Source organism: Marmota marmota, unplaced genomic scaffold, assembly GCF_001458135.2.
Source record: "Marmota marmota marmota unplaced genomic scaffold, marMar, whole genome shotgun sequence".
NCBI lineage: Eukaryota > Metazoa > Chordata > Mammalia > Rodentia > Sciuridae > Marmota > Marmota marmota.
This window is the reverse complement of record NW_026000229.1, coordinates 52,768,887-52,788,762: the sequence shown is the minus strand read 5'-3', so window position 1 is coordinate 52,788,762 and position 19,876 is coordinate 52,768,887. Positions and strand designations below refer to the sequence as shown.

The window sequence follows — 19,876 nt, the reverse complement described above, 5'->3', positions numbered from 1 at the left end:
GCGTCAACACCCACTTCCCTTTAAGCCCGCCCTTGAGACACAACACGCATGCGCGCCAAGAAAAGCGTCCAAAACATCCAACCAAAATGCAAGTACTCTCCCTTGCCCTTCCATCCCTGTCCGGGTGGAAACAAACTTACACTGTTAAAACCTTAAAAGAGATGTGAATTTATTTTTATTTTAAAGACAACACATCTCCCTACAAGATTAAGATATTGGATAAAATCCGAGGGACTCATCTTCGACTGAAGCGCTCCTGACCTGACTGGTAACACTACTCGTGTTTATTAGGGATTATTTTCACTGTAGCTCCTGAAGACCGTTAGGACCGTGGGGTTAAGTAAATTAGTCTTCCAAAGAGCTTCAATAGATTCGGGTCGTAGGGAGAGAGAGTCAGGAATAGAGAGCGTTGGTAAGCATACAGCCACGAAGTTAATTTTTAGTGGATTTCAGAATTCATTTATGGTACTGGATTTTTTCCTTAGATTTCCCCACGTTGTAAAGAATCTGCGTCAAAGAGTTTAAGTACTGTTTGACATCACCGCTCCCACGTGTTCTGTGCCATCCAGCAGCGGCGGCACCCTGACCCCGACCCTCAGCCCCCAGACTCCACCTGCATTGCAGTCCCCCCCAGCCTCTTACCAGTCGGATGCGAGAGCCTGTGGTTAAGTATGGTCTCTTTTCTCTGCCCTCAGAATCCTGGGCTCTCGGGTGGGGGGCGGAGGTCAGCTTCAGAACGGTGGCAGGGTCCCGGGAGAAAGCGGCCGAGATGTGTGTGGGCCGCGGGGGCTGCAGACCCGGGCAGCGCGTCTGGCCGGGTGCGGACCTACGCGGCGGCCTCGTCAGCCTGCCAGGGTGGGAAGCTGAGGCCCCGAGCCACCTCAAGCTCAGGTTTGGGGAGTCTAGGTCTTTTGCGGGGACAGAGAATTAGGCTGTAAGGTTTTCTGTGCCGCGACCTTGCGCTGACATGCTGGAGTCCCTCCTTTAACTGCAAAATCCTTTCTAGACTTCAGTCCTTTCTAGACTACCAGGGCTGTCTGCTCATTTTCGAAGACGCACTGCTTAGAGCCTTCCCTTTTCGCCTTGCTGTGTATAGGCTTTAAAATAGATTAATCAAAGTAAAATATGTAATCCGATGGAAAAGCTGCCTACTTTCATAGACGTCTAGAATTAAAATGGACCTACGGGTCAGCTTTGGAGAACATTTCACTTATTTTTGCATCCTGATGAGTTTCAGTAATTAACAACTATTATTATGTCAGTTTACATTTTCCCCATTGACATTGGTCTCTTTTGTTGAACCTATTTGTTCACAGTTTGCATAAGTGTATTAAAAGAATAACAATGTCAGAGCTGCAAGAGACCTTATGATCACTTAACTTCCATAATTTCTGGGTGAAACTTGGGTGTGAATGTGAAAGGGGGGGGGGAACCTTATCTTGCCCCTCTTATCTCTAAGGCATTTATTAAGCAAAGGCATTTATTAATATGACTTGAATAATTTGGATCTTAAAAATCCCTTTAATGTCATCCTCCAGTGCCCAAGGCTCAGTTCTTTATATCTTGAAGCCAGTCTTTCCAGTCTGAAAGCAGTATGATTATCTCTCAAAACTGCTCTGGTTAACAATGAGTTATCATTGTTAGGGTTATTAGAGTTATTGTTAGACAACCTAAATCTGACTAAAATAACTTCCTAAATCTGCTACAAATAATTTAAAGGGTCATGTGATTCCTATTAGGTTATATTAAACAAGTTAGTAAAAACAGTTTAGACATTTGACCTCAAAGACACTGATAGCTCTGATACAAAAAAAAAACCATGGGTCAGAAGGGCGTTTTCCCCCCTTTTTCCTTTTTTTAACATGTATTTGCTTTTTCTTTCCCACTCTTTCTCCAAGCATATATAAAATTTTTCTGCTGAACCATTTGCAAGTAAGTTGCAAACATGAACTTTAACCACAATTTATTCAGCATGTGTCTCCTTAAGGACATTGTATTACACAACATCAATAAATTATCATACTTGATAACATTCAAATTTCTCAATTATCCAGGAAGTGTTTAATGTTTCTTTGATCAGGTTCCAATCAAGGTTCACACACTATGTATAGTTCTCAACACTCTTCAGTCTCTTAATCTACATCAACCTTTTCTTTATTGCATTTTTTTAAAAGACCAGCCCAGTTTTCTTCAGTTATTTCGTATTGTGGATTTTCCTGATTATTCCCTAATGATCAAAGAGCATTTTTTTTTTTTACAAGAATACCACATAAGTAATGCTCTGTGCCTTAGTGGGTCCCATCATAAAATACCTAATGCCACAACTCAGTGTATGTGGTGCTAGGTTTAATCACTTGGTTAATATGACTAGTGACTATGATCTTTCCAACATGAAGGAGTACTTTTCTTTCTGTGATATGTAACCTATGGAGCTGCTTTAAGATCATAGATATATCCTGTTCCTCAACTACTTGTCACTCAGTGGTTTTATATGATCTTTGCCTGAACCATAAGATGCCAATTACCAGTACCAATCCTCAAAGACCAGGAGCAATTATATTGATAGGGCCAAGGACATCAGAAGAATCATTTATTGTAAACTAAGTTTGAGCAGAATTAGGATTTGGCTTCAAAGTTGGTACAAATCTGCATATGATTTTTAAAAAGAAATGGAAGGTATCTCCCCATCATGTCCTGGTTAATTTATTTTATTCAGTATTATACATTTCTGGAAATTATTATGTGATGATATTCACCTGAAATAAAATTTTTCTGGGGCCTTTGAAATCTCTTTTGTTCTTTGCTAAGTGGATTTCCTTTCTGAGAAGGAAAGGAAAATAATTTAGGGAAGTTACTAGGTGCATTAAGAAGAGATAATAGACATGGTTAATAAATGTGGAAAAATGTAAGCAAAAATAACAGTTGCTGAAGAAAGGGTCTGAAGAGCTTACAGCATGTTTGTCTATTTGGAGAATATATTTTAGATAAATGGTATTCTAAATAACAGCTTATTGGAAACATAGGTCTTAAGGTGTAAGAGGGAAAACACTGCTTAAAGTATGAACAACACCTTAGTTAGGCCCCTACTGTTGCAGTTACTGTTTGTAAAATGGTCTCTTATAAATGTAGACATTTCTAAACTTTCCCTCCCAGGGGTATTAGAAGAATCATATAAGAAGTAATTATATGTAGGATGACATTAAGTATGCTAAAGAATTGTAGTCTCAGAATAGAGGGGAAGAGGGGTATTGGGGATGTAGCTCAGTGGTAGAGTGCATGCTGGCATGCATAATGCCCTGGGTTTGATCCCCATTACAGCAAGAAGGAAAAATACCTGATGTATCATTTAACTTGGTAATAAAAAAGAAGAAGCTTTTTTAAAAATAACATCGCCACAGAACTTTAGATTTCATCAGAAAGACTGTTAGAGCTCCAAAGGGCCTCAGCAGTCATACTATAACACCCTAATTTTTCAGGTAAGAAATCAGGCCTCACTGGAGACAGACGTTCAAGCAAAGGCTGGACAACCACTTTTCCAGAACAAAAAGGAAACTCATGCATCAGAAAAGGTTTGAGCTCGATGACTGATAAGATCTCCCTTTACTATTAAGTTCGCTGGTACTATAATATATATCGTTTGGCACAAAACTAAACATTGCTATCATCATTCATAAGAGGTAAGCTAGAGTTCTATCCCTTCTCTCCTACACCAGCTTTCAGGGATTTAGCCTGACACTAACTCCTGATTGGATATTTGCCTCTAGAATTAAAAGCCTTTTCTGTAAGAAAAGAAACAAAGAATCAAATAAAAAGACAGCCACATTGCTGCAACCTGTTCTCACCATCAGCAGTTTTGTGTGGCTATTGGTCTTTGTCAGTCAGTGTACCTCAGGATTAAAAAACTACACAATGAATGGTGAAAGATTTAGAAGACCTTACACTATAGAGTGAATCTGAAAATCATTCATTTGAGCATCTCCACTGTTTACTAGGAATAGTTTTCTGTGGTTAGTTTCATCATAATCTTGATAATAATAACACCACAGAGAATAAATAAGCTATGGAGATTTAGGCAGAGTTAAGAAAATTGCTGGGGCTGGGGTTGTAGCTCAGTGGTACATCGCTTGCCTAGCATGTGTGAGGCATTGGTTCGATTCTTAGCACCGCATATAAATAAATGAATAAAATAACAGTCCATCAACATCTAAAAAAAAGGTGGAAAGAAAATTGCTGGTTGGGGGTGTACTCAGTGGTTACACTTACCTAGCATGCACAAAGCTTTGGGTTCCATTCCAAACACTGGGGGGGGGGGGGGGGTAATTGCTGACTATTAGCTGATATTGAGTTTAAGTGTAGGCCCAGGAAATGTTTAAAAAAATAAAATACATAATCAAATGATTCTAGGAAAAACTCATAATGTTAGCAGTGATCTTTGAGTATAATCAGTAGATTATATTACTTTTATAGTATAATAAACTTTTTTTTTAAAGGAGGAGACTGTTTAAGGAATGTACATTAAAAGACAACTAAAACAAACCACAAGGGCTGGGGTTGTGGCTCAGTGGTAGATCACTTGCCTAGCATGTGTGAGGCACTGGGTTCAATCCTCAGTACCACATAAAAATAAGTAAATAAATAAAATAAAGGTATTGTGTCCATCTATGACTAAAAAAAAAAAAAAAAATTCAAAAAAGAAATTCATACCAGTATCATTTGGGGTGTTCCTCATCTATATCTTGCCAAAGACTTCCCAATGATATCCATCATTTGTCATCATGAATTGCATAGTAAGGGGGTTGGGAGGACTGACACAGCACAGTGTATCTGTCTCTGAAATTTACAGAACATTTAAAAACTTCATATGTTCTCTATCTCTAACTTCTGGATGAAAAAATCAATAAACATGAATTTTAACCTGAGGGAATACAAGGATAGGAATAAGAGAACTAGATTATTATGTTAGTCATCGTGTAAATTTTCTAAGATTTTAATTCTAAGGAAATCAGATCTCTTTTTTTTGGTGTGGAAAATCCAGTTTGCTTCATGTCCTAGATACAGTGAGAAAGCTCAGGTCAGGTGGATGGCCTTTTGTACTTCGAGCCAGATTCCTGCTGGTAAAGCAAGTTCCTTAATACATATTTTATTGTCCTTGTATTTTTTAAGTTCCCACAAAAAAGTTTCATGTCATACTAATTTCATAAAGTCGTCTTGCCATTTCTTGGATCTTTTCCAGACTGTTTTTTGAGTGGGAATCCAAAAGAAGTCTAACTTGGAATTCTACCCACCCACTTCAGTACAGAAGTTAGAGAATATATAAAGTTTTTAAATGTTCTGTAAATTTCAGAGACAGGTACACTGAACTGAAGGCGAATCCAGGGGCGTTTTACCATTGAGCTACAACCTCAACCTCAGCCCCCTTTTTGATTTTTTTGAGACAGGATCTTGCTAAGTTACTCAAGCTAGCCTCAAATTTGTGATCCTTCTGCCTCTGCTTTCCATGTAACTGGGATTACAGGCATGCACCACCACTCTAGCCCAATTTGGATCTCTTGCTAACAACATTTACCTTGCTGCATTTTTGGGGGGCAGGGATTATAATACTATGCAATCTCTCTTTCTAAAATTAAACTCTTGATTCTGAGATCATTGTAAATTCATATGCAGCTATAAGAAATAATATAGAGATCTTATGCTCTTTACCCAGTTTTCCATAATGGTAACATTGTATAAAACTGGAGTACAATATCACATCCAGGATATGGATATTGATACAGTCAAGATTCAGAACATTCCATCATAAAGCTTTCTCATGTACCTTTTTTGAAGCAACACTCCAGTCTCACCCTCCTCCCCTTAACCATTGGCACCCACTAATATGGACTTCATTTATTTAATTCTGTCATTTCAAAATGTTACATAAATGGAATTATACATGTAACCTTTTCGGATTGACTTTTCACTCAGCATCATTCTCCAAGCTGCTATATGTATTCATGCCTCTTTTTTGTTGCTGAATAATATTCCATAGTATAGATAGAAGTTTGTTTAGCCAAATACTCAGTAAAGAACATCTGAGTTGTTTCCATTTTCAACTGTTATAAAGTTTCTATAAATAACCAGGGACATATTTTTGTATGAATATAAGCTTGCATTTCTCTAAACTAAATGCCTAGGAACAGAATTGTAGAGTGAATGATATGTAATTATAATGCTTAAATTCTGGGGATTGAACCCAGGGATTCTGTATCACTGAGCTACATCTACAGTGTCAGCCCTCTCTCTCCCTCCCTACACACACACACACACACACACACACATATATATTTTTTTTGGAGACAGGGTCTTGGTAAAATACCTAAGCTGAGATTACAGGTGTGCACCACCATGCCTGCCTTGTGGTTATCTTTTTGTCCTCTTAATAGTATCTTTTACAAAGCAAGTTTTTAGTATTGCTGAAATCAGATTTATCAAAATTTTCCTCTTACAGATTATGCTTTTGATGTTATCTAGCACTAATATCTGAGGAGTTCTCGTAGTTTTCTAAAAATTTTAATAATTTTATATTTTACTTTAAGTCCCTAATCCATTTTGAATTGATTTTTATATAAGGTGACAGACTTAATTCAAGGTTAAAATTACCCTAAGTCTACATATCAGTCTTGGGAAAAATGACATCCTTACTCTTTCAAGCAGTAGTGCGCTCGCCTGGCATGCGTGCGGCCCGGGCTTGATTCTCAGTACCACATACAAACAAAGATGTTGTGTCCGCCGAAAAAACTAAAAATAAATATTAAAAAATTCTCTCTCTCTCTCTTTAAAAAAAAAAAAAGACTTCTAATCTGTGAACACATGACACGTCTGTTTATTATGTCTTAATTATTAGCATTTTATACATAAACATACTTTTATCCATATCGTTTTTTGGGGTTTTTTTAGTAATTATCATTGGTGTTATAATTTCAGTGTGCATTTATATTCGTTGCTAACATACAGAAATGCAGTTTTTTGTTGTTGTTGTTTTGTTTTCAGTGCTAGGGTTTAAACTTAGGGTCTTACACATGCTAGGCAAGCACCTACCACTAAGATATATCCCAGTCCTCTCTTCTTTCTTTCTCCTTTGAGACAGAAATGTCTCTCAAGTTGCTGAGGCTGACCTCTAATTTGCAATTCACCTACCTCAGCCTCCTTAGTAGCTGGGATGACAGGTGTGCACCACCCCACCCAACTATAGCTGTGTTTGATGCATACATATTAAGGATTGCTATATCTCTTGATAAATTGGTCTATATGTCCCTTTTTTATTTTATTATTATTTTTAGTTGTAGATGGACACAATACCATTTATTTATTTATCTATTTATTTTTATGTGGTGCTGAGGATTGAACCTAGTGCCTCATACTAGCTGGGCAAGCACTCTACCACTGAGCTTCAACTCCAACCCCTATCTGTCTCTTTCTGTCTTTAATAATTTTCTTTGTTCTAAAATCTACTTTCTCTGATATTATCTATTCCTGCTTTCTTTGTTTTTTTGTAACATCATAAGTATTTATTCCTTGTTAACAAATATATTTTAAACATTTAATTAAATTCACTTATTTTAATTGAAATTCACTTAAATTACAACTAGAATAGCTTTGTTTCTTTTTTTAATTTTTTGTTATTTTTAGATATACATGAGAGTAGAGTATATTTTGACATGTCATACAAACATGGAGTAATTACTTCCCATTCTTGTGGTCGTACATGATGTGGAGTTACTCTGGTCATATACGAACATAGGAAAGTGATGTCCAGTTCATTCTACTGTCTTTCCTATTCCCATCCCCTCTCTCTTTCCTTCATTCCCCTTTGTCTAATCCAAAGTCCTGCTTTCTTGTGATTGTATAACTTTTCCCATCCTTTTGTCTTTAACCTGTGTGTATCATTAAATATGAAGACTTTCTTGTAGACCATTTATACCTGGATGATATTTTTTAATCCACGCCCAGTCTGTCTTTTAACTGGTATATTTAGATTGAGGTTTTTTTTTTTTTTTTTTCCATCTACTAGGGGTTTAAACCTGTTACTTTTTGTTTTTGTTTTTGTTTCTTTTCCTGCAGTCCTGTGGTCCATTTTGATTTACCTACAGTTTTCTGAATTAATATCTGTACTGAGTATTTAACCCAGGAGTACTTTACCACTGAGCTACAGCCCCAGCTCTATTTATTTTCTATTTTGAGACAGGGTCTGACTAAGTTGCTGAGGGTCTCAATAAATTGCTAAGGCTGGCCTTGAACTTGTGATCCTTCTGCCTCCCAAGTCGCTAGGATTTACTGGCATGCACACTGCACCCAGCTATTGCATACATATATTTAGAACCACCGTAAATGGTCTTGTGATTTTTGCTATAATTGATGAAAATAAGATAGGAAACTCAAGAAGAGAAGGAAAATGTATTATACTGAACTTTTTTTTATTACTGTATTTTTCTTCTTTATGTCCCAACATTACTTTTATTGTTTTCTGTTTAGAATCTTTAAACATTATTTAAGGCAGATTTGTGGACAAAAAATTCTTATTAGTTTTCCTTCATTTGAGAATGTCTTGGTTTCTTCTTCATCCCTGAAGGATACTTTCATTAAATACATTTGTCTGGTTTGACCATTCTTTTCTTTTAGCACTTGAAAAATTTTGTTCCTCTTCCTCTGGCCTCCATAGTTTCTGATGAGAAATGTGCTATTATCCTGATTAGTTTTTACCTATAGAAAGATGTTGTATTTCGTTCGCTGCTTTCAGATTTTTTTGGTTTTTAAATTTTAGGTATTTGACTTAATGTGGATTTCATTGGGTTTATGCTGTTTGGGATTCATTCAACTTCGTGAATTTTAGGTTTATGTCTTTTGCTGAATTTGGAATGCTTTCAGGCATTCCTAGCTGGGAAAGACTGGAGTACCTCATTACTGTTCCCCAGTGGCCTCTACTGATACCACAGTAGGGCATATGGCCTAATCTTCATGGGGCAGTAATGCAAGTCCTGAATCTCAAGTAGACCTTCTTTGATACTATCCCAGAGGAAAGAAATTGGAATGGAAGCTAGTCTCCCTGTCTGGTTTCCACTGACACTTGGTGTTAGTTGTGGGATGGGGGTCTTTTTACTGCCTGGCAGGATGAATGACCCTTTCCCTAACCAGCCTTTTCTAGCAGCACTACAGTGTAGGTGTTGGAGCACCTCATTACATTCCTTGTAGATGGAAATCTAGGCTTCCCAGTTGGCCTAAGCTGATGTGTGAAGGGATAAAAGTGACAGTTTTTTCTGTGGACTTTGCTAGGTATATAGTGGTTACTGCCTAAATTTAGTCTTCTGTCTTGCAATTTTGGTTAGAGACCAAGCTTTTGGTGTGTGGTGGGTTTTTTTTTTGTTTTGTTTTGTTTTTTTACTGCCCCCATTTGCAGATGGCCAGCTTCTTCAGCTTTTAAGTCTATATAAAGAACTAAAAAATACAGAGAATTTACCCCTGTGTTTCTGAGTCCAAGGTCCTAACCAGTCTGCTACTTTCCATCCACCTCTCAAAAGTCTTCTTATATTTGCTTTACATATAATGTAGGATTTTTAGTTGTACATGTTAAAGGAATGAGGAAAGGCACAGCTGCGCCATCTTCCTGGAAGCACATGTCCTAAACAATATCACTGCATGATACACGTATGGAATCCTGTTTCTTTAACTGGGTAATGGTGTTTTATAGCAGCTATAAAAATGCATCTTGTCTCCGAAGCATAGTGTCAGAAGCTAGTTTCATAACTACCACTGTCCTCAGTACATTCACTAAGTGTTTACTGAATGAACATATACCAGTGAATTAATTAGAATCATAACTGCCAAGATTCTAAACTGTAAGTTTGATGATGATACTGGAAGATGATTAAATAGGCTTGGATTTCTGTGCAAGCCTATTTGGAGGGGTTGGAATCTGTGTTTGATCATTTACATACAGCTAAGGGGGAATATAATGGATAGTACCTTACCTGGAACATATGGTGATACAGCAATATCGGAAAAATGGTTACCTTCAATTAATTCTTGGTGTTTATCCAAGTAGTTTCTACAGTAAAATATATATACATATTGTTTATAACACTGTGAAATAAAACTCGAATAAAGAGCATTCTTGTTAACTTGCAAGGCGTTTATGGAACACTAGTTGCCTAAACTTTGGGCTCACTTAAAATTTCTACTAAGTGTTTGTTCAACAGCAGATAAAAAGGGATTTGGAAGGGTTGTCTGTCTTGTTACTAAACTCAAAGTTCTTTGATATACACAGTTACACCTTTTATTAATCATTACTCCAAAGAAAACTATGAGCTATAACATCTAAAATGAGACTAGCATACCAAATAGAAAAGAACTAATGCTTTCCCTTGCTTATGACTTTTAAAATATCAGTAATTATCACAAATATTCAGGATAAGGAAAAAAGAGGAGGGAAAAGTAAATACAGAAGGGGGGGAATTATATACATGGTTGGGAGTGGTTAAAGTGAAATTAACATTGATTATATGTTTTACTAAAAATGAGAATGTTAATTTTTTGATAGTAGTGTCATATGCTTTGCGCTTAAACTTGAATTTCCTAGTTTTTGTGCTTTTCAAGGCAACTAAATAATTGACGATCCAATAAGAAACATATATACATACAGTTTATCTTTTCTGCTTTGTTTATTAGGGAACTCAAAGCTGAATATAACGCATAACATTACAGTGTATGTGATCAGTAGTTGCTTATTCTTCCTTTTACATGATGTTTAATTTCTCTTTTAAACAGCTTTATTTTATATAAACCTTTCATATGATATGCTCAAACTTTTTAGAACTAGCTAGAATACAGTAAATAAACAATATACACATTCTTGAATCTAGATTAACTGAAGTCCTACATTTAGGATATGTGTAAACCTTAGTAATTTAGAAAGTTTTTTTTTTTTTTTCCTTTCTGTTGCCCCCAAGTTATATCAGAAGTTTCTAGTAAGTCTTTGTGATTGCCCTTTATGAACTCCAGAATGTATAACTTCAGAAATTTTCCTTTAGCATCTTCTGGAATTCTGAATATCTTTCTTGAGCATTGTTGATTTAAAAGTGAGTGGTGTTTGTTAAGAATTAATCGAAACTTCACATTTACATATAGTAAAAGAATCATTAGCAGCTCAGGTCAGAGTTAAATTGTCAACTAGTGGAATCATTAAGAAATTTTAAGAAGACACTAGAGTTCAGAGAAAACTGTCTTAAAGCTGTAGATTTAGGTAAGACAAGAACTCTGAGTTCCAGAGCTAACATTAGAAAATTTTCACTGTAAATTGTGAGGTTCTGTTGTCATTAATGATCTGTGAGATTGGGGATGGCATATAATTTATGTACAAAGTTGGAAATTTATAAAATATGATTAGCTAACTCTTGACCTAACTTTAAAAAAAAAATGTAGATTGACCTTTTTTTTTTTAAAATCAGGTGACTAATAAACATACCAAAAGAATATGGCTGCACAAATACCAGAATCTGATCAGATAAAACAGGTAAGGTATTATAATTAAGGGAACAGGATTTGGGGGGAACAAAACGTAAAGCACTACTGGATGTAACCAGGTTAGTCAGAGATTTCACAAAATAAGTGTTGTATTTCATATCTAAGAACAGATATTATATGAAGCATGTTTTTTTGTTTGTTTGTTTGTTTTTGAGACAGGGTCTCATTATGTTACCCATGTTGGTCCCCAGCTTCTGGGCTCAAGTGATCTGGCTCAGCCTCCCAAGTAACTGGGACAATAGGCATGTACACCTGGCTACTGCACCTGGTTCTGAGTGTGTGTGTGTGTGTGTGTGTGTGTGTGTTACTGGTGATTGAACCCAGGGCTTCACACATGCTAGTCAATCACCAGTCTATATCCCTACCCCTTTCTGTTTTGAGACAGGGTTTCACTAAGTTACCCAGGCTGGCCTTGAACTTGTGATCCTCCTGACTCATCTTCCTGGGTAGCTGGGATTACAGGAATGTACCACCACACCTGACTACATTTATATTTTTATTCTGGTCAATATTCAGACGGCAAAAATGTACAAGTAAATGATATTTTATAGATCATATTACAACTATTTAAGTTAGCAAGAGAATCTATGGTTTCAAGTGTAAAGTTTCAAAGCATCTTTGTTGCAAAAACTGAGTATTAAAGAACTTTCTATTTTAGTTTAGGGAATTCCTTGGAACCTACAATAAACTTACAGAAACCTGCTTTTTGGACTGTGTAAAAGACTTTACAACAAGAGAAGTAAAACCTGAAGAGGTATGAAAAGTGTTGCTCACTAAATTTCTCTAAGTTTGTCATAACAATAGGATGCCCCTAAGCATTTCACTTGTTCCTACTTACAACAGGAATTTGGGCTGCCTTTTATGTGCCTTTTATGAGCCACTGCTTGGAGGAACTGAAGCTGCCAAGGATCTATGAGCATAGAATGTTTCATGATGCCAAATTTAATGTGAAAGTCACATTGTACCAAGACAGACCTTTTTAGAGAAGATACTTGGGGTTGCTGAGTTACTGTTCTACCACAAAGATTCTTAATAATTACCTTTCAGTAGAGATGGCCTGGCTAAAGAAACAATACAGCCTTTCTATGTCCTTGACAACTCAGGTTGGCATTGGAAAAAGCAAAGCTTAAATATGGTGGTTCATATTGCATAGGTGGGTTCTGAACCCCAATCCTATTAGAAGTCTTAACTTTTAATATCCTCATCAAAACATTTATATTGGTAACATTCATGACAAGAACTTAACACATAACCAGCCATCAATAAGTACTTCTTAAATAACTGACATTTTAGGAGAGATGATAATGTAATATTCTTGTTAAAAAGTAAAAAGGTTGAGAATTAAAAATATTGAGAATGGGGTTTCTTATTAAAAAAGGAACAAACCTGCTACTAAGTATATATTCACTAAGAGGATAGGAATTTGGGCTTTCAGTTAATATTAAAATATACTGACAAAAAAAATCTAGTTCAGAAGCTTCATAAAGACAAGGACCTATCATAGTTCTTAATGCCTACAAACTGGTAGGCATTTAGTAAATGTTAATTCTTATATCAACAATTTAAAGCAATGGTCACTACCCATTTGTGCTACTTAGTTCACCAATATTTAAAGAAAAGCAAAGTTCCTACTGGTTGTTCTTTTAGAATATGTGCATTTTTAAAAACTGATATTTTCGCATTGCTTCTTGGATCTTCCCTTTTCTAGATCACCTGTTCAGAACATTGCTTACAGAAATATTTAAAAATGACACAAAGAATATCCATGAGATTTCAAGAATATCATATTCAGCAGAATGAAGCCCTGGCAGCCAAAGCAGGACTCCTTGGTCAACCACGATAAAGAGAAATCCTGATGGATGGACTTTCAATGAAAGATTGCCAACAGCTGTTGCACTGGAAATGAGGATTCATGTGATGGAATCCCCTGAAAGCAGTAGGCACCATGTTAAACCACCTGTCATGACTCTTTGGCAATGGAAACCAATGAAGAAACAACATCGCTGTTCACCAAGAATAATAAAATAGAAGATCTTATTGTTCGGAGAAAATAATAAGATACATTTGTTGAGGCCTTAAGATTCTGCAGCTTGGTCCCTTAATTAGAAAAATAAACCATTGTTTCTTCCATTGTGACTGTTAATTTTAAAGCAAAATATGTGTCCAATCATGTATGAGATAGAAAAATTTTTATTCTAAAAGTGAAATAAATGGAAGTATCACTAAGCAGTTGTTTATGCTATATAGAACCATAGTTTTCTGACTGGACTGTGGATACATTGAAATGTTTTTCAATCAGGATCATCCATCCTCCAAGCATTCCTGTTCATTCATTTCTGCCTCAAGTTGCTGGTAAATACATAAAACAGTTACTTGCTAATCATTTCAATTCATGATCCTTTTCTTGCCTCCCTTCCTTTGCCAGGATGGGCATCATACATTCTTATCCTAGCTACATTTTCATATATCTTCAGGAAACATTCCAAGACTAGCTTGAGTTTAGTGGAATCTGAACTGTTGTGTATCTTGTTCAAAAGCTGAGAGTCCAACATGAATGGTTCTGAATCTAACCAACAATATATACTTTATTGCAGGTCTTGACATGGGATCAGTAGTTAAAAAAGTGAACCAGAGTTAAAGTAGTATCTTGAGATTTATCCTGAAACAGCCAGGTATTTTCAGGAAATTCTAGTTGATACAGAAATATACCAAAGAGTTTGGTAAATGTAAGAGAACTAATATCTTAATCAATTGGCTTATAAATGGATTTTGTTACCAATATAAACTTGTATTTAAGGGAACACTAATTGGCCTAAATGTTTAAATTTACCAAAGTGATTTATATGTTTTGTCATGTTTGTGGGAAGTAAAGTAATACTGTTTGTTCTGCTTTAAAGCAGAAATGCTGGAACAAGTATAATAACAAAATAATGTATTTCAGGGCTGGGGCTGGGGTTCAGTAGTAGAGTGCTCGCCTAGCATGCATGAGGCACTGGGTTGGATCCTCAGCACCACATAAAAATAAAATAAAGATATTGTACCCACCTATAACTAAAAAATAAATACTAAAAAAATATGTAATTCATTATAGTCAAAACATGAAAAACAGGCTGGCTTCATCTTAAAGCAAAGGAAACAACCAAAACTTCAGATAGTTTACTCTTAAACTTCAGGCAATTCACTCATGTACTTTGCTATTTCTATGTAATCACATGGTTATTTACTGTGTATATTTCACAAAGATAGTTAAAAATGTGCTCACCTGGCAAATAAGGGGGATTTTTTGCAACAGCATCTCAAATACCTGAGGAGGGAGTGTATGTCTGAAAACCTTCAGAAGTTCCCGTGGTTGCCCACACAATAAAAGGGCATTGCTAAGATGTTCAACTCCCATTCTACAGTCCCCTGAAACACATTAAGTTTTCAGCAAACTATTAATGTTCTTCAAAATACACATTCTACAAACTACTAACAAAAGCAATTTGGATTTAAAAACATCAATAATATTTAGACAAGTTCCATGAAGAATAGAGTTCAAGTGTGAGGAGAAATATTGAGTGTCACAATTTAAAGCTGCAATAGGAATAATTTTGTGAGGCAAACTATAACAAGTGTCCTCTTTCTGTTGGAAGTGCATTCTTATATTGTATATGTAAGGGATGGATGATGAGTATTGTAGTGTTGTGATCTTTTATTAATGAGTTATCTGTGTGACGGGTGAAATATTAAAATATGAAATATAATGTTCCTGCTAAACCTGAAGTCTTAACCTCCAGAGATTCTGATTTAATTGTTTTAGGATTTGATGAAGATTTAAATTAAACTTTTTAAAAACAGATCCTATTATCAAAGACTTCAAGCAAGATTCAGCATAACATGAAGTAATATCTAGAGGGAAAAGAATAAGAGATTTATAAACTCTAATGTATAAGTAATTGTTTTTAAATGCATTAAGGAAGATTGGCTTATATGCAAAGATTGGAAAGTAACCGTAGTATTTCTGTGCAAGTCAGAACATGGAACAACTTGGTTTCACTCTCTGTTCTACTTTTAGGAAATGCAAAGATCAGTGAACTGACTTAAGGTTTCAAAATTATTTTTTATGCCACAGTTAGGAATAGAAGCTAAATTTGACCTTTGAAGGCAGTATGCTGCCTGTCTTCAGGTATTATATAATCCTAAGAAATGAAATTTGACACACTTCATACAACTTGGAAACTTAAAAATACATTTCCCTACAGTTATAATAATAGATTCCCACTAACTGAAACAAATTTTCCATTTATTGGTTGAAATAAATGATCATATAAAAACTACACAAAGCACATATTCATATAAAAATACATTCCCAAGAAGCTTAAACTGAAAGACCACAAGGACATGACCTGACGTAGATACAAGCAATATGTAGGTTACAAGACAAGTTTTGTGCCTTTCCAGATAGTTAATTTTACATTTCCAACATTAGAAATTTCCATTAAGGCTTTTATTATTTATAACAATATAGCTTTATGGAGGTGATGCATTAAATCAAATTCTTCGATTGTATTGAGTTTTTAACCAAAAAAGCTGGGTGTGGTAGTGTAGGGCTGTAATCCCAGCATCCTGGGAGGCAGAGGCAGGAGAATATCAAGTCAGAGGCCAGCCTCAGCAACTTGGCAAGGCTCTGTCTCAAAAAATTCTAAAAAATGGGTGGAGGATGTCAGTGGTAAAGCACCCCTGGGTTCAATCCCCAGTACCACAAGAAAAAACATACAGTACGGGCTCTCAAGATTGAGGTGCTAATAGAATACAAAAATAATTTGGTCAATTAAGTCAACCAGCCAATAAATTAAATTACACCAACTCCCCAGAAGTACCAATCAAAATTTCTGGCTCCATAGACAACCACAATTAAAATAGTTGTAGAACTGTAAAGCATCCTTAATCTGAAAATTCATAATGCTCCAAAATTGAAAACTTTTTTTTTTAATAGTACTGGGGACTGAACCCAGAGGTGCTTCACCACTGAATTACATCACCAGCCCTTTTTTTGCTTTTATTTTGAAGAGTTGCCACAGCTGGTCTCAGACTTAAAGTCCTCCTGCCTCAGCCTCCCAGGTAGCTGGGATTACAGGCATGCTCCACTTCACCCAGCCAAAATCAAGTTACTTTTGACCGCCAACATAAGACCACAAGTGGAAAATTCCACACCTAACTCCATGTAGCAGGTCACATTTCAAATGCTGGTGAACTAAAAATTTTGTATAAAATTACTTTTAGGCTATGCATAAGGTGTATATGGGATAAATGAATTCCATTTTTTAACTTAAGTCCTATCCCTAAGACATTTTGTTATGTATATGTATATATTCCACAGTTAGAACCTGGTCCCAAGAATTCTGGATAAGGGGTACTCAACCTGCATGTTCTATCTGACAGCAAAGTAATGAAAATTGGAGTTAGTGGCTGAGAGAATGGGAAAAGTTGAGAAAACTGCAAAAAAAAGGGCGAAAATTTACCACTAGAACACTTGTTCTATAGGGCTGGGTTGTGGCTCAGTAGTAGAGCACTCACCTAACATGTGGGGCCCTGGGTTTGATCCTCAGCACCACATAGAATGGATAAATTTTAAAAAAGGTATTGTGTCCAACTACAACTAAAAAGTAAATATTAAAAAAAAAAAAGAACACTTGTTCTAACTTTGTGTTTATACTGTATTAACCTAGGGAGATTTAAAAAATGGTGATGCCAGAGTCCCACCTCCAGAGACTGAATTAATCAGTTTGGGGTTTGAAGATACTTAAACTAGCAGCCAAAATTGCAAACTACATTATACAGAAGTATATAATATAATCTTAAAGAATCAATCACTTTAGGGATCACAGAGAGGGACAAAATTGTAAAACCAACGATTGCAATTTTTGTTCTAATAACATCAATAACTTATCCACCTCTAAATGTAACTAAATTATTACATGGTAGCACTTGAACATAAAGAGGAATAAAATATGATCAAATAAGTAGTTGTGTGTTGCTTAATATGGAAGATACTTTTTTTTTTCCCCCTGAGCTGCTGGGGATCAAATCCAAGGCCTCATGCATGCTAGGCAAGCATGTACCACTGAGCCACACCTCCAATCCTAAAGGGATACATTCTGAAAAATGCATCACCATTAGACTACTGCATCACTGTGTAAAATACAAAAATAATACAATTAGTGAAAAATACAATGTAGTTAACACCAAGTTAGAAAATATAGCCTACTACATACCTAGCTATGTAGTATATACCATTATACCAGCAGTTCATGGTTGACTTAAACATCATTATGTGGACCATGAATTATGAATTTTTTTCTCTCAAGTTATAATTCTAATTTTCTTTCCCCACATCTATCCTACTATAATAACAGTTAAAGCTGAAAGGTTTTATATATTTTAATTGCCCCTATATTGAGGAAGTATCCATATCTAGAGAGGAATTGAGATTTTATGAGCCCACACACACAATTTAAGAAAAGGTACATAAAGTTATAAATAAAAAAATTGTTAGTGGGTATTGGGAAAGGGCTATGTAAATGAAAGTCTTAAGCTTTATTACCTTGTGTAAAAGTCACTCCTTTTTATATTATTTAAGTCATACCTGTAATCCCAGTTACTTGGGAAGCTGAGGTAGCAAGACTATAATTTTAAAGCCATCCTGAACAATTTAGCAAGACCCTGTCTCAAATTTTAAAGGGTGCCAGGTGAGGTAGTGCATGCCTATAATCCCAGTGATGGGAGGCTGAGGCAGAAGGATTCCAAGTTCAAAACCAGCCTTGGCAACTTAGTGAGGTCCTACGCAACTTAGTGAGACCCTGTCTCATAACATAAAAAAAGGCTGGGGGATGGCTCAGTGGCACAGCACCCCTTGGTTCAACCCCTGGTGCAAAGAAAAAAAAAAGTCATTTTGAAAATTCATATATTGAGAATTGTACAAAAAAATAAATGAGACATACATGGCTTTGTTTCCCTGCCTGTCTACTTCTCAGACTACAACATAAACTTGAACACTAATTATTGTAGTGTGGTTGGGGGGGGGGTGTTAGTGTAATTGCCGGGTTTCTGTTCTCGCGACTAAAAGGCTCAGGGGTCACTCTAGTTAAACTGGGCAAACTGGGCTGCACGAAATAACCACACAAGAGACACAAATACCTTTTTCTTTGGGGTTGCTGTGACGGCTCCTCTGACCTTAAGGGTCCGCAGAAAGAGAGAGAGAGAGAGAGAGAGCGCGCGCACACACACACACACACATACACGCGCGCGCTGACCCCTTTTATTGAGGAGAAGCTATTCAAATGAGGCAAGGGGTCAGGTTTCAGGGGGCTGAGTCTATCTTCATGATGTCCACTGTCAGCAGGTTGACTGACACCTGGGTAGGCCACACCCAAGGGCACAGTAAGAGGAGGGGACACACACAAGGCACTTCCATGGAAGATTCTATCCTAAACAGGGCAAGGGGTTATATTACAAAGGAACAGGTAAGCATAGCTTTACCCATGGGGCCGTAGCAAGACACACCCATTTCTGTGACTGAGCGCCTCAGCACCCAGCTGGGGAGTGTAACTCAGTCACCGGTAAGGTTGGCCTCCCACATGTAATGAAGTGAAAATGCTGGGCATTTAACTGCAACAAGCTGATTAACACATCTAGCTAGCTATTTGACATACAAATCCTAATCAATAATATTTCCTGAACATAAATTATCATAAATAACTCACAAAGGAATGTTTACATTCTTACCTCTAGATAGCCAAAGTTCTCCCATCTGTATCTCTTGAAAAAAACGTTCTTGTAGTTTTTCATTTGGTGCTGGATCCCAAAACTGAAAGATTTTTAAAATGTTTAACAATGAGTAAAGATTGTAAAGTATATGGTTACTGATCAAAATTGATTTTTATTTAAAAAAACTTGAACCTAGTCTCTGAATCCAATGTATGAGAAATGCAGTTCTTCTTTATAGTATTCAAATCAATTTCCTAAAATGGAGTTGTAATTTCAAATGATAAAAATACACAGCAATGTATCAAAGTAGGTTGAGATGCTTGCAATAACTCTTATCCATATTTTATCTTAACTACTAAATACACAGCAGAAATACTACTACAATGAGTATAACAAAGGTAGCTTTGTATGTTGCAATATTATTTTCTTGCCTGGATCAACAGTGACTATTGATTATATTGTAATTATTTTTCTGGCCTGTGGGGTCACTTTGGTCATTTGGTTGATGTCTGTTCAGGTAGCAGTTACTCTCTAGTAAGGGAGGCAAGAAGCTATAGTAAGGATTCTGTACTCA

The 19,876-nt window shown here is 36.2% G+C and overlaps 2 protein-coding genes across 9 annotated transcripts; one reads left to right on the top strand and one right to left on the bottom strand.

Annotated features, from left to right (window-relative positions):
• The first annotated feature begins 118 nt into the window (after window positions 1-118).
• Window positions 119-13,782, top strand: Timm9 (translocase of inner mitochondrial membrane 9). Of its 8 annotated transcripts, XM_048793296.1 has the most exons (7): window positions 128-268; window positions 486-669; window positions 1,899-1,932; window positions 3,477-3,569; window positions 11,481-11,545; window positions 12,215-12,310; window positions 13,265-13,782. In XM_048793296.1, the coding sequence occupies exons 5-7, from the start codon at window positions 11,507-11,509 to the stop codon at window positions 13,397-13,399; spliced, it is 270 nt and encodes an 89-aa protein (XP_048649253.1). In that variant the 5' UTR covers window positions 128-268; window positions 486-669; window positions 1,899-1,932; window positions 3,477-3,569; window positions 11,481-11,506; the 3' UTR covers window positions 13,400-13,782. The 8 variants fall into 8 exon arrangements, with proteins under 8 accessions (XP_048649254.1, XP_015336423.1, XP_048649255.1 ...); XM_015480939.2 differs by lacking the exon at window positions 1,899-1,932 and having other exon boundaries at window positions 127-268; window positions 3,477-3,677; XM_015480935.2 differs by lacking the exon at window positions 1,899-1,932 and having other exon boundaries at window positions 486-664.
• Tomm20l (translocase of outer mitochondrial membrane 20 like) lies at window positions 13,319-19,462 on the bottom strand (the record flags this gene model as incomplete). The annotated part of the gene is made up of 3 exons (XM_015480198.2): window positions 13,319-13,905; window positions 14,819-14,961; window positions 19,321-19,462. Coding segments are annotated over 3 exons (333 nt in total), but the record flags the coding sequence as incomplete, so codon positions are not given.
• Between the last annotated feature and the right edge of the window lie 414 nt (window positions 19,463-19,876).